General features: G+C 40.9%; 1 protein-coding gene across 4 annotated transcripts in view; it reads left to right on the top strand.

Moving 5' to 3' along the window:
* The window catches only part of MGAT5 (alpha-1,6-mannosylglycoprotein 6-beta-N-acetylglucosaminyltransferase), a 340,832-nt gene that overhangs the window by 302,385 nt on the left and 23,391 nt on the right, over positions 1-15,056 (top strand). For all 4 annotated transcript variants that reach the window (XM_081262405.1, XM_081262404.1, XM_081262402.1 and 1 more), the window contains exons 15-16: positions 6,861-6,977; positions 13,502-13,576. In XM_081262405.1, the coding sequence (XP_081118531.1) occupies positions 6,861-6,977; positions 13,502-13,576 (192 nt within the window). The remainder of the gene's footprint in view (positions 1-6,860; positions 6,978-13,501; positions 13,577-15,056) is intronic.

Below are 15,056 nucleotides of genomic sequence, written 5' to 3'. Positions count from 1 at the left end.
ATCCTCAATAAAATTCTGGCGAATCGGATTCAAAAACATATCAAAAAAATTATACACCATGATCAAGTAGGATTCATCCCTGGGATGCAAGGCTGGTTCAATATACGGAAATCAATAAATGTTATTCACCACATCAATAGACTTAAAAATAAGAACCATATGATCATCTCGATAGATGCAGAAAAAGCATTCGACAAAGTACAGCATCCCTTTATGTTCAAAACTCTAGAAAAATTAGGGATAACAGGATCATACCTCAACATTGCAAAAGCAATCTATGATAAGCCACAGGCCAGCATCATTCTGAATGGAGAAAAATTGAAGGCATTCCCTCTAAGATCTGGTACAAGACAGGGATGCCCTCTCTCACCACTTCTGTTCAACATAGTCCTCGAAACACTGGCCAGAGCAATTAGACAGACGAAAGAAATTAAAGGCATAAAAATAGGAAAAGAAGAACTTAAATTATCACTATTTACAGATGACATGATTCTATACCTAACAGACCCAAAAGGGTCTACAAAGAAACTATTAGAGTTAATAAATGAATTCAGCAAAGTGGCAGGATATAAAATCAACACGCATAAATCAAATGCATTCCTGTATATCAGCGACAAAGCCTCTGAAACGGAAATGAGGACAACTACTCCATTCACAATATCCCCCCCAAAAATAAAATACTTGGGAATCAACCTAACAAAAGAGGTGAAAGACTTATACAATGAAAACTACAGAACCCTAAAGAGAGATATAGAAGAAGACCTTAGAAGATGGAAAAATATACCCTGTTCATGGATAGGCAGAACTAACATCATCAAAATGGCGATATTTCCAAAAGTTCTCTATAAGTTCAATGCAATGCCAATCAAAATCCCAACAGCATTTCTTGTAGATATAGATAAAACAATCATGAAATTCATATGGAATAATAAAAGACCCAGAATAGCAAAAACAATGCTAAACAGGAAGTGTGAATCAGGTGGTATAGCGATACCAGATTTCAAACTATACTACAGAACAATAGTAACAAAAACAGCATGGTACTGGTACCAAAACAGGCGGGTGGACCAATGGTACAGAATAGAGGACACAGTAACCAATCCACAAAACTACAACTTCCTTATATTTGATAAAGGGGCTAAAAGCATGCAATGGAGGAAGGATAGCATCTTCAACAAATGGTGCTGGGAAAACTGGAAATCCATTTGCATCAAAATGAAACTGAATCCCTTTCTCTCGCCATGCACAAAAGTTAACTCAAAATGGATCAAGGAGCTTGATATTAAATCAGAGACACGGCCTCTGATAGAAGAAAAAGTTGGCTATGATCTACATACTGTGGGGTCGGGCTCCAAATTCCTCAATAGGACACCCATAGCGCAAGAGTTAACAACTAGAATCAACAAATGGGACTTACTCAAACTAAAAAGTTTTTTCTCAGCAAAAGAAACAATAAGAAAGGTAAACATGGAGCCTACATCCTGGGAACAAATCTTTACTCCACACACTTCAGATAGAGCCCTAATATCCAGAGTATACAAAGAACTCAAAAAATTAGACAATAAGATAACAAATAACCCAATCAACAAATGGGCCAAGGACCTGAACAGACACTTCTCAGAGGAGGACATACAATCAATCAATAAGTACATGAAAAAACGCTCACCATCGCTAGCAGTCAGAGAAATGCAAATCAAAACCACCCTAAGATACCATCTCACTCCAGTAAGATTGGCAGCCATTATGAAGTCCAACAACAACAAGTGCTGGAGAGGATTCTGGGAAAAGGGTACACTTGTTCATTGTTGGTGGGACTGCAAATTGGTGCAGTCAATTTGGAAAGCAGTATGGAGATTTCTTGGAAAGCTGGGAATGGAACCACCATTTGACCCAGCTATTCCCCTTCTCGGTCTATTCCCTAAAGACCTAATAAGAGCATGCTACAGGGACACTGCTACATCGATGTTCATAGCAGCACAATTCACGATAGCAAGATTGTGGAACCAACCTAGATGCCCTTCAATAGATGAATGGATAAAAAAAATGTGGCATTTATACACAATGGAGTATTACTCTGCATTAAAAAATGACAAAATCATAGAATTTGGAGGGAACTGGATGGCATTAGAGCAGATTATGCTAAGTGAAGCTAGCCAATCCTTAAAAAACAAATGCCAAATGACTTCTTTGATATAAGGGGAGTAACCAAGGACAGGGTAGGGAAGAAGAGCTTGAGAGGAAGATTAACATTAAACAGGGATGAGAGGTGGGAGGGAAAGGGAGTGAGAAGGGAAATCGCATGGAAATGGAAGGTGATCCTTAGAGTTTTACAAAATTACATATAAGAGGAAAGGAGGGGTAAGAGAAGAATAATACAAGTGGAAGAAATGATTTACAGGAGAGAGAAAAGGGGAGGGGAGGGGAGGGGAAGGGGGAGAGTAGAGAATAGGATAGACAGCAGAATACATCAGACACTAGAATGGCAATATGTAAATCAATGGAAGTGTAACTGATGTGATACAGCAATCTGTATACGGGGTAAAAATGGGAGTTCATAACCCACTTGAATCAAACTGTGAAATATGATATATTAAGAACTATGTAATGTTTTCAACGACCAACAATAAAAATATAAAAAAAAAGTATGTTCATTGTTTTCTGTCAGTTAGTGCCATCATTTAGTCATTTGCTTTCTCCTGAGGTCGCCGAGGGTTTTCATTCTTTATGCCATAAAGAGAGAACAGACATTGGAACTGCTGGCTGGGAAGATGCCACCAGGCCCAAAATGAGATTCCAGTAGAAAGACAGTGTGGACTGCTTTCAACGGTTGCTCAGCGAGTGACCTCAGACAGATGACTCCATCAGTCCTGGGCTCCCACCGGAGGGCTGAGAGGCAGAAGGGCAGTTGACAGATGTTTAATGCATCCCTACGGAGTCCATGGTACTATTTGCTGCGTTAAGGGAATTCAGCAGGACACATTTTCTGTTTTCAGAGCTCTAGATCTGATCTGGAAGAAGGATAAGACAGCTGCATAATCAGTGGGAGTGCATAAGAAATAGGGAGATGGATTAAGGAGGGGAGTTAACTTGGAGTTGTGCCAGGTGGAAGGAGAATGTGCAGGGTTCACCGACAAGGATTGGCAGATGGGGCTGGGCCTTAAAGAGGAGAAGAAAGGACTTCAAGCCTGAGAGGGATGAATGTTGAGGAACTTGGGGGACCCCAAGAAGGTCAGGTTCCATCTGTAGTTCCCTCCAGCAACACTAGGCAGCTTTGAGAGGGGCAGCCTCCTCTGCTCTTTCAGCTCACAGAAGCTGCCAAATCCTCCGAACCAAAGATGCCTTTAATTAGGAAAAAGCTGTCAATAGGTCTACAGATTTCTAAGTGTCAAAACCTCTTAGAAATTATCTTTTATTTTCCCCTCAGGAAAGGGGAAAATTTTACAAGTATATATAATTATAAATATATATATATATATATATATATATATATATATATATATATATATACCTGAGTATGTATAATTATAAATCTCTCTTTTTGCCTATGTTAATCTTTCATGTCAATCAACAATTCATCCAACATAAATTGGTCCATATCAGTTGCCTGTGGGTCTCTTTTTTGCCTTCACTTGAAGGGAAAGTCTAGAGTTCTAACTATAAGTTTAAGCTTTATTTTTATTTTTGCATTGGGCCAAGTTTTTAAAATATAGTGTATACTCAGAAGGGAAAACATTTCACAATGCCTTAGGTAATACTTGGTTCTTTATACTTTAATATGAACTGGATTTTTATTTTTATCTTCATATTTGGAAACATATTAGTAGATTCCCAGTCATTATTCTGACATTTTGTAAACTATGAGAAATTCTCTGAGATCAGGTTTTTTTTTTTTGTTTGTTTTTGTGTGTGTGTGTTTTCTTAACCCACCCAATAAAGAGAACCCATGTTCTCCTTGGAGATTTAATAGCTACTCTGAAGTAATGTCTTATATTTAATAAGATTTTCATTACTTTTACAAACTATACTCTAGTAAATTTCCTGATTGATACATGATGAAGTAGCTGAGATCAGATGGTTCTCAATAAATTAGAAAGGAAGAACATAACATTCAAAAGGGGCTAATGAGTCACAAAATGCCTCCCTCATAAAATTAAGCAACCCTCAATAAATGTAGATGAATGAAATGATAATGGCTCAGCATTTTGTATTTTCTTAGTGCTTAGAGCAACCTTGTAAATATGCAGGGACCTTAAAGAGTAGGGAGGGGTGAGAGACTGCTGCTGATACATAACTTGCTAAATAGTGACATTGATGGCAACTCTAATTTACCCTGATTCCAGCAGAAGGGCTAATTAGTTTGTTCTCTAAGCCACAAAATGAAAATAATGTGACATTTTTTGCTCATCTTCACAAAAGGTCTAATAGGGGCATAAATTTAGTCCAAGGAATTTTTTTTATGTTGGCAAGTTTTAAAAGGCTTTTATTTGCCTTCAGTCATTGACATCCTCTAAACTGTCATGCTCTTTCCTTTTCAAAGATAATAAGTTGTTGAAGTATCTGGATTTGAACATTCTGGTTGTTGGGTCTTGGGGTTATAAATCCTCTATACCTCAGAATCCTTATGACTACATAAGAAACCCAATGAGTGATGTATGTGCAGGTGATTACGCAATGCCTGGCCCCACATGGGATTTCACTGATAGGGATTGAACCCAAATATGTGCAGAGGAAAAAACCAGGTGTTCCCAGTTCCATGGAACTGCAAATCATCTGTAGCCTTCCACTGACCACAGAGCCCAGCGTGCAAAAGAGGAAGGCACACATCAGGAGGGTGGAGAGTTGAAAAGGCTGGTGCAGGACCTGACCCAGGGCAGAGAAGCAGGAGCAGAGCGGGGAAAACCTTCCTGGACTTTTCTCGAATGATTTCCCTGAGTGATTGGCAGTGAAAACTGCAGCTGGAGCCCCATGACTTGTGGCCCATTTTTCCTGTCCTTAGTCATGCTTTTGCACACCACTGCTGCAGCAGGCTACCAAGACCAGTGACTGAGAGCAAGAGGGAACATCCACTCCTCCAAGTATATCTCTATATCAGAGTCTAAAGAGAAAAGGAAAAAAGAGAGCCAGACCTTTTGCCTCCACAGCAAAGGTCTTAACACTAGCAGAGCTAACACCTCCTTTTATGATAAACATGTTATAACATCTTTCTTTTCCTGAAATGAAAATCTTAAATAATGTAACCTGCCTGCCTACATAATTAAAAAAAATATATAGTTTCCTAACTCTAATATGAAGAATAAATAAAAAGAAAATGATTCATAAAAAGTAATACATATTTCAATATTATGTAGCCAAGACCTATCCTAGCAGATATCTTTCATTCCCCCTTACCACGAACACTTGTATTTAAAAGGAATAAAACATTCAACTTATAGTTGTCAGCCTTTTTTGCTTGTAATTGACATTATGAATGAGAAACTAAATATAAGAGTGTGTACACATATCACACATATATATATACATAATTGCAATTAATGTGATAGCTACAAATATAGACCAATTCGGGGACATTTTACTTGCAGTTCTGATATCCTGAGTGGCATTGACTTCACTGCCATGATTTTTCCAAAATGGTGACAGCTCATGGGTGAAGTTCCAAATAAAATAGTACAAACATTTCTTGATTTACATGGTAATTATGCTCCTGGGAAATTTATTGTATATTAAAACTGTATCAAAGTGTTAGATGCTATAAATCCACCTGAAAGCCCAGCAGGGCATTTGGAAGTTCTTTGAGCTGGAGGAGGAGATCAGTGGTAAAGAGCATTAACAAGGCCCTGGTTCAATTCCCATCATCAAAAAATGATGATGATGATGATGAAAGTTGAACAATTCCTCTTTGTGCAGGTCTGTCCTAGACCTCACTAGATGTCGTGTATCCCTAGTCCCCACCCACAGGCTAAGAGTAGCACCAGCTCTTGTGGTAACTAAAAATATTCTCATAAGTGTCTAGAACACTCCTTTACACCACTACCTTAAAGGGATATAAGAATAGAGGTGGCAGCATGATAGAGGGATAAATTTAGCTGTCCTGAAGAATGGATTTTTAAAGAACCCAGAATTGTCAATGTACATCTTTGCTTTCTTTGACCACCCTGTTCTTTAAAATAAAACCTCCTTTAGGATAAAACTTCCATTTCTTGCTTTTCCAATTACAGATTGCCTCTATAAATTTCAGGCCCCGATGTTACACTGATGATTATTCCTCAAACCCTGAAGATTCTGTTTTATTCTGATGGGATCACTTCTGTTTCTATCACCTTTTGTATGCACCAATACTCATCTTCTTGGGACTGTTGCAGCCTTGATTTTTATTGCAATTTTTTATGCCTACCTGTCTGTCCTAGCCAAGAAAATAGATACTGGTTTGACAGAGGTTATTTTCAGGGGTGAGTATGGATGAGCTATGCTTATTTTGGTTGAGCATAAATGTTCATTAGGAATTAAAGCCACCTATAAGGGCTGGGTGTGTAGCTTGGTGGTAGAGCACCTGCCTAACATGCCCAAGGTCCCAGGTTCAATCCCTAGCACACCCACACACCCCACCTAAAACAGCCACCTTGTCACCAGATTGTGACATTCTCTTATTTCCAAGAGGGATTCAAGATGTGCAGCCATCACTATTTGTTTCTGAACTGCTATGTTGGCACAGGAGGTCTCAGTTGTTGAGGGAGAGGATGAGTGTCTTGTTACCTGCGCAAGTACAACTCAGTGCGGTAAAATGTACAACACTTCATCTAGCCCAGAAGATTTTGTTTTTTAAATCAGTGTGAAACTGAGGTATTCTGTTTCCTCTTTTCCAGCTGACATCCCAGCATCCGTATGCTGAAGTTTTCATCGGCCGGCCGCATGTTTGGACTGTCAATCTCAACAATCAGGAGGAAGTCGAGGATGCAGTGAAAGCGATTTTGAATCAGAAGGTTGTTTCTTTAATTCCCTTTGCCCCCATTTGTGATGTGACCTGATATGTGGAAAGCATCACAGTCCCTTGGATTCAGTCAATGGCACTTTCCCACAGTTGCTGGAGTTAGAAGAGTAGCCAGTCTGTAGGACTTGGCCTGGAGATTTCATGGATGTTGTGTGACATGGAAAGCAGAGCCAGTGTCCAGATGTGGCCATGGATTCTGCTGAACTGTCATGGCTCCTGTGTGCCAGGCACAGAAGGAGGGACTTGAACTATGCTAGCTTCCAAGATCTACTTATGTCACTCTTAGAGATCTGAAAAGATGGGCCTGCTTCTTTTACCTTACCCACAAAAGAGGGGAGGGGAGATGAGGAAGAAATCATGAAAGAAGTGTTTTTGCATAATATCTGTTTATTTGTTTTTTTCTACCAAAATATTAGGTAGGCTCTTATAAAATAACTTACTTTTCTGGACTCTTCTCATCAATTCAGTAGACATTAAGCACTTACTATCTGTGAGAACCCTCTGAGTCACTCTGGGAGGGGGAGGGGTTCTTTGTTCCATAACCACAGGTGAGGCTGGTTCACCACCTGTGGGAGTTTACCGCCCACCTGGGATGAGTTCAGTTGTCTTGATCCTGTAGTTAACTGTCTCAGGTACGCACTGCCCCTGTGCTTCTCCTATCAGAGCACTCTTCACACTTGGTTGTGATGTTTAAGATAATCATGCAGGTGTGCTGTGAGGGTGGGCTGGACTTACACACTTTGGATTTGGCTTCCAGTGACTAGTAGAGTTCCCTCCTCTGTAATGTAATATTACATACTTGACTGGTAACCTGAGAGGACTAAATGAGATCATATATACAAAGTGCTTGAATACAATATCTGCCACATAGGAAGTGTTTAGCCACTATGAAGTATTTCTTATTTCTTATAATAGACCATCTGAGTTTCTGCTAGACTATAAGCAACATGAAAGCAGCACATATATGTCTGCCTGCTGTATTCCTAGTATTCAGCACTGTGATTTACCTGGATCAGAGGGAGGAGTTGATGTTAGCAAAAAACACATGCTTAACAGCACAGATAATGGTCAGTGCCAAAATCAACATGCAGAAGATCTAGGGCTGGGAGCAGGGGCGGGGGATGCTTCTGGTGAATGCTGCATTCTGAGTTGTCTTTTGAGTAGGAATTTTCAAAGCAAAACTGTGAATGGCATGGGTAAGGCATGGGTTCAGTGGAAGGGGAAGATCCGAGAAGGGCATATATCCTGGATGAATGGCCAGTTTACCTCTTTGAAGCAACATCGTTCCCCTTTGGGAAACAGAATGGGATGATAACAAGTTGGTGGCCCACTAACCTGCCAATTTCAGTTAATTGAGAGCATCTCCAGGGGAGCAAGGGCACTCTGATGTGCTATCCATATTCTGTCCCCTTGAAGATGGTCTGGGTATTGGGCTTTGGTGTAGCTGTCAGCTTCCCAATGGTCACATGTGTAGTCCCAAACCCAGTCTCAACAATTGTAGGCAGAAGTCCCCCAACCTCAAGTTATCCCAGTTGATAGAAGTTCCTAGTGAAGTGTAGTCCTACTGGGCTGCCTGAAAATATCTGCCCCACACCTAAAGTTTTACCACCAGGGAGTCATTCCTGAGGAGATTTAAGGATCTTCCTTCCTGTGTCCCAGAGTTACTTGTGTTTTAGTTATCTAGGGCTGGTGTGACATAGTACCACAATTTGATGGCTTGAACAACAGAAATGTAGTTTCTCAGTTTTAAAGGCATGAAGTCTGAAATCAGATGTCAGCAGAGGATCATGCACCCTGTGAAGTATATAGTAGTTCTCCTGGACTATATAGTAGTTCCTTATATCTGAAATTTTACTTTCTACAATGTCAGTGACCTATAGTCATCCATGTTACAAAAATATTAAATGGAAATTTCCAGAAAAAAGTCATATATTTTAAATTACATATCATTCTGAATAATATGATGAGATCTCATGCCATCTTTCTCCATCCCACTTAGGACATGAATCAGCCTTTTATCCAGTGTATCCATGTTATATACACTACCCACCCTGGTTTAGTCACTTAGTAGCTATCTGTTATCAGCTCAGCTATTGTGCTATCACAGTGCTTATATAAAAGGTTTCCTACTATCCTCAGTTTTAGGCATCTACAAGGAGTATTAGAATGTATCCCCCATTGATGAGGGGGCTTTTGTAATCTTTCTTGCCCCCTCCAAGCTTCTATCAACCTCAAGCATTACTTGGCTTAAAGCCTCTGAGCTTTATTCTCTGCCTTCGTGACAGTGTGGCTTCTCCCTGTGTGTCTCTCTGCTTCCCTCTTCTTGTGCTAGATTAGGGTCCACCCTAAATCAGTGTGACCTCATCTTGACTACATTTACAAAGACCCTATTTCCAAATAAAGTTACATTCACATGTTGAGTGGGACTATTTTCCATTATATAGATGAGACAATTAAGGCTTAAAAAGATGTTTTGCAAGATCACACTAGTAACTAGTAAAACCTGGAATCAAATTCAAGTCTTTTCACTAGTTTGTTAAGATAATAATTTAAAAAAACACACAAAATAGAATAAAAGGAAAGTATGGAATAAGGAAAGAGATTAACATAAAAATTATTGTCATAAAAGTTATTGTTAGAGACGGGTCAGAAATTTGGTAGTGTTTTCTCATATGTAATTCCAAGATTTTTAAATTACATGACATCCAAAAAAGAAAAAGAAAACATGACCTTTCATTAAGAGAGGAAACAATCAACACAACCAGAACTTGAGATGGTCGAGATATTGGAATTATGAGATAACAACTTTAAAATTTTATAATAAACCAAGCAAGGTTATGTACTCCTGTAATCACATCAACTCAGGTGGCTAAGGCAGGAGGACCACAAGTTCAAGGTCAGCCTAGGAAACTTAACAAGACCTTTAATGCTCCACATAAAAAATAAAACAGGCAGGATGTAGCTCAGTGGTAGATCACCCTTAGTTTCCCTCCCCAGCACCCACACACACACAAAAAAGTTCTATGATAAATGTATTGAACAACTTAGGGAAGAAAGTGGACACCACTTTCTATATGTAAACAGATGGGAAATTTCATCAGAGAGGTGTAAGCTATTTTTTAAGTCAAATGAAAATTCTAGAAAAGAAAAATGCAATGTCCGAATTGCATTCCTTCAGTGGCTTCTAAGCAGACTGTATACAGCAGAAGGAGAAAAAAATGAAGTTGGAGACTCATCAATAGAAATTATTCAAACTGAAACACAGAGAAAGAATGAAATGGAAAAGGGTACATGATATCTTTGGGACAAAATGAAGCAGCATAAGTGTAGTTGGAATCTGAGAAAAGGAAGAGACTGGCACAGAAGAAATTTCTGAAAGAGCAGTTCGTAAGAATTTTCCAATTAATGAACGAAGAATTTTCCAATCAACTTACAAATGCCAAGGGCACAGTGAACCCCAACAGGAAAAAATACAAAAAGAAAAGCACATAGTCAAAGGGCAAGAAACAAAAGAAGGAAAAATCTTGAAAGCAGCTAGCTGGAGAAAAACATTACGTTCAGAAGAATGATGATATTAAAGACGGCTAACTACTCATCAGAAACAATGGAAACCATAAAACAGTTCCTAGGAACTAGAAGATGTACGGGGCTTTTAAATAGGCACTCTTGGGGACACTGTATTTTTAAGTATGGTGGGAAATTTTGAATAGGACAAAGACATGACCTAGTTTATATTTGGAATCCTCCAGAGAAAATATAAGATCTCCCTAACTTAAAACCTTATGGCTAGTAAAAGAGGAACCTAGACTTAAACCCTGGTTTTCTGGTACCTTCTAAGACCATCTCTTCATCAGATGATGTCACGCCACCTGTTAGGTGAGACCATTCAGGCTTTAGCTGTAAGTTCACAGTAAGATTTGCAAAGGTGAGTGGGTTCCAGTGGACACAGGAAATCTCACAGGAAAGGAGGTCCAGAGGAGAAGATGGGAAGTTCATAGAAATTTTCCAAGCCAGCAGGCCAGTAGCCTGCAAACATCCTGCCTGTGGCCTTAGTTGGATGAATAACAGGCCTTTTTCCACAAAGGAGGATGACCACAAATGTGGTCTTGTTTCTCTTTGGGGCCCTACTTAGGTTTCTCAGGGACTGGGTGTGGTTTCAGCATTCTCTTTCATTCCACACCCCAAAGCAGCCTTCACTTGTTCCTGAAGGTCTATTAGGCAGAAGCCTGTCCCTTCCCTTCAGCCCATGAAACAGCTTCCACTTCTGGGGTGTGCTGTTGCTCTCTGTCCCCTAAGCCCAGGGTCTGGAGAGCTTTCCCATGCAGAGGAGGCTGCTCCCATCCACACTGGAATGGCAAGGGGGACTTCCTGGCAGTGCAGTGGCATAGGAATGCAGTTTCTTTTTTTTTTTTTTTTTTTTGCTTTTCCTTTGTAGGAAAACTGTCTGGCTTCATATCCTTTAAAACAGTGAACTGGCCCCAGAGCAATGAATGAGTCAGCATCCCTTTGGTTAAATTGGGCGTGACTGGGAGAACAGGAAGAGCCATTTTCTGTATTTACTGCATTGAATCTTTTGAATTCATTAAGTTCTGTGTTCTAATGGATGCCCTTTGAAATATATTGTCAGAATGGCCATTGGGTGCTTCCTGCCACAGAAGTAGATCTCTTGGTCTTGTGACAGAAGAACACCAATGTATGTTTAATTCTGAATTCTACTTGTCTACTTGTAAATGAATCCAGATATGCCATGTCCTCTGCCTTAAGTGGTTTCTTTTGGTTCCTGTGTATCCTTTGAGAGGAGACATTTCTCTAGGCCTGTTACATAAAGCTTCTTGAATCATCCATGAGTTGAGTAAATAAATACCCTTTAAAAGAAAATAAAATTTCACATTTCATATGAAGAGCTATATCTAGGTCAGAAATGGCCCTGCTGAGGTGCAGAAGCTTGAAATGGGGACAAACAAGCTGAGAATATGTTCTTCAAAGAAGGTTGAGTTCTTTAGAGATGAGGAAGGTGACCTCTCTGTTCTTGTGGGAGAGTGTCCATGATCTTACAGAGGCTCAGCCTCTCCTGACAATCCAGACAGATGTGGACAGGTATGGCTGAGATCCAACCTGTATGATGAAACTGGCATCCAGTTGTCTATAAACACACTACTGGCATTTAATTGTGTATAAATAAAGATATGTTATCAATTTTTTATAAATCATGGCTTAAGATTTTAAAAATAACATAAATTTAGAGAAAAGGGGAGAGGATGTCCCGAGACCAACTACGTGGCTGCCCACTAAGGAATGTCCTCTGTCCATTGTCTCACGTTTAGCAGACCTCAGATCTTAGATACTTTGTCCTGTTCTCTACCCCAGAAATCTGAGGTAGGTAAGTGTAGACTCGAGGAAGAGGTGAAGGTGCTCCTTCCCCCCCAGAGACCCCCAGGGGCTATAGGGCTCTGTGAAGCTGGTGATTTTCTCCAAAGTGAATTTCCCATCTCAGATTGGTGTGCTACTGAAGATGCAGACCTCAGCGTCCTAGCAAACATTGTGCAGTGGAGATCCAGACGCACCTATCTTCCCCCTCCCTCCAGGTTCAGTGTAGATTGGAATGCCTCCCCCACAACAGTGAGCACCTCCCAGGGTTTTCTGCCCCCCTCGAAGTTCAAGCAACTCAATTTAGAAATCTCAAGGCTTTTGGTGACATCAGTGAGTCTTTCCTGCCTCCTCTCAGCAACGTCCACAGTCCTGAGCTGCAGCTTCCTCTGCCTTTACACATCAAATCTCACATTACTCCACCTGGAACAGCTGCCACTCCCCAGCCTTGGCTGTCTGGACTCATAAACATAGTCTGCTTCGCCCTCTGACCTCCCAGAGTCCTCTAGCTGGGCTCTTCAGGGCCTTATATCACTTAGTTTTGTACCATGAGTTCCTTGCATATGTGCTGACCTCACCTAAGAGTGTAACCCAGTTTTCCGGTCACTGTTGTGGGTCCATAAATAGCTCATTGTGTGGTTTCCTCAAAGCAGTGTAACCTTGTCTTCATTCAACAGATTCATGCTAAGAGCCTACCTGTCCCACACTGTGTGCACACAGGGATGCAGATGACACAGCCATAACTTTACCCCAGGGGGCTTACCTGCTAGCAAGTGGTAATCTCCACCTTCTGTTGAGTGCCTACTGTGTGCCAAACACTAACCTTAGTGCTTTTCCTCTTATATAGTCTTCACTGTAGCTTAAAAACAACAACAACAACAAAAAAAAACACAAAAAAAACAAAAAACGGTGGCTTTCTTGCCACTGCTTCATTCATGGGTTATCTGAGACTTGTGGATGGTAGACAGTCTGCTCAGGGACTGCACCTAGGGCAGACAGGGTAAGTTGGGAAACTGGTGACTTCCAGCCTCTCCCAAGGCTGCCTGCAGGCATTGACACTCATGCATTGGGTGGGTTCAAGGAGAGTTGGTAAGTGGTACGTGTGGTGTGTTCTCCTCATTCATGGAGCCTTGTGTTCTGTTTCCGCAGATTGAGCCATACATGCCCTACGAATTCACATGTGAGGGGATGTTGCAGAGAATCAATGCATTCATCGAAAAACAAGTAAGTCTTGTCAAAGAGTCCATCTTTCCTTGCTTCCCATTCCCTCATCATGTTCTCATCAACAGTTGTGAGCTCACAATATTTCTGTGGTTATTTGCCTGCTTTTGAAGTCTCCAGAATCTGGATAATGCCTTGTTGGAATTCTTAATGCAGCACCATCAGGGTCACCCAAGGGAGCAGTCTTTCACTGGGGGATGTTCTTGGTGACAGTGGAAGGTCCCATGGACACTGATAGCAGGGGAGGCGGGCTGCCCAGCTCAGAGTTTTCCCTGACCAGCAGGGCTTGTGCAGTAAGTGGGCTCTGGGGGCATCACAAGGACTTAGGAGGGGTAGACAGCTGTCTGTCCTGCCTTCGTTTCCCACCCCCCAAGAAAGGCAAGGACTGAAACTGGTTTCTAAGCTTTCTTTTAATAGTATGTGCTCAGTAATTCTAAGCATTTTAGGACTTTTTAGTGGTTTTTCAAATATCTCTTCACACAAGACCCCTTTCAGACGAATCCTAGGTATATAAAACAGATAAAAGAAGGACTTCAACTCCAAAGCAGGGGAGAGTGCACACAGTTCCACCACCCCCAACAGGGCTTGGAAACTACAGCTTGTGTCCTTAGAAGTGAAGGCCATGAGTGTCACTACCTTCCTTTTATAATGTTTTAATTCCTTGGGCTTCAAAAGCAACCCAGAGCTAGAAATAGACAGACTTGGAACCCCTGTGGGTAGGAGAATCTGAACTCCTTGACCAGATTTCAAATATAAGGGGCTCCCTTTAAAGGGCAGGGCAGAGTGGTCTAGGCCGTAAAGGATCTTTACCCAGTGGGGGACCAACAGAGCCAACTGAAAATAGAAACTGTGAGTTGAAAATTTAAGTAGGCAATAGACTGAAGGCCCAGCGGGAGTTTCAAAAGGAAGAGTTGGTGGTTTGAGGAAAGTAAGGCGGTGGCCGGTGGCCGGCAGCCGGGTACTGCTGTTGGCAAGAGCACCATGGCACATGGGCTTCAGGATGGCCTGTCTGATCATCTCAGGTTTTGAGAGCTTCAAAAGGATATGCCCTCCAGCCCAGCCGCTAGGTTCAGCTCTTAGCACCATGAGTCTGTGGTTATATGAGTTGAACAGACATTACTCAGCTTCTCTGTGCCTTCTTCCCTCAGTAACATAAGAATAATAAGAGGACCTTACTGAGCTAATGGGAAGATCACACAAGCTAATACACAGAAAGTGTTTGGAACAGGGCCTTGCACATAGTGCTCAATAAATGTAACCTAGTATTGTTATTGAACATGTTATGCTATATTATAGTATATTAAATTAAGAGATAACACATTAATAATTATATATCTCATATATTACTTCTCAGGCTTTTCCAGGAGAGCGTAACATTGGACTCATCATCTCATTCGGTCTGTACATGACTACAGAATGGTGGCATTATCATAACTAACTGCCATGTATACACAGATGCTATGCCAACACATAAAACACGTCA

The sequence above is a fragment of the Spermophilus citellus genome (assembly GCF_964194105.1).
Source record: "Spermophilus citellus genome assembly, chromosome: 11".
NCBI lineage: Eukaryota > Metazoa > Chordata > Mammalia > Rodentia > Sciuridae > Spermophilus > Spermophilus citellus.
This window is presented reverse-complemented; position numbering and strand designations above follow the sequence as displayed.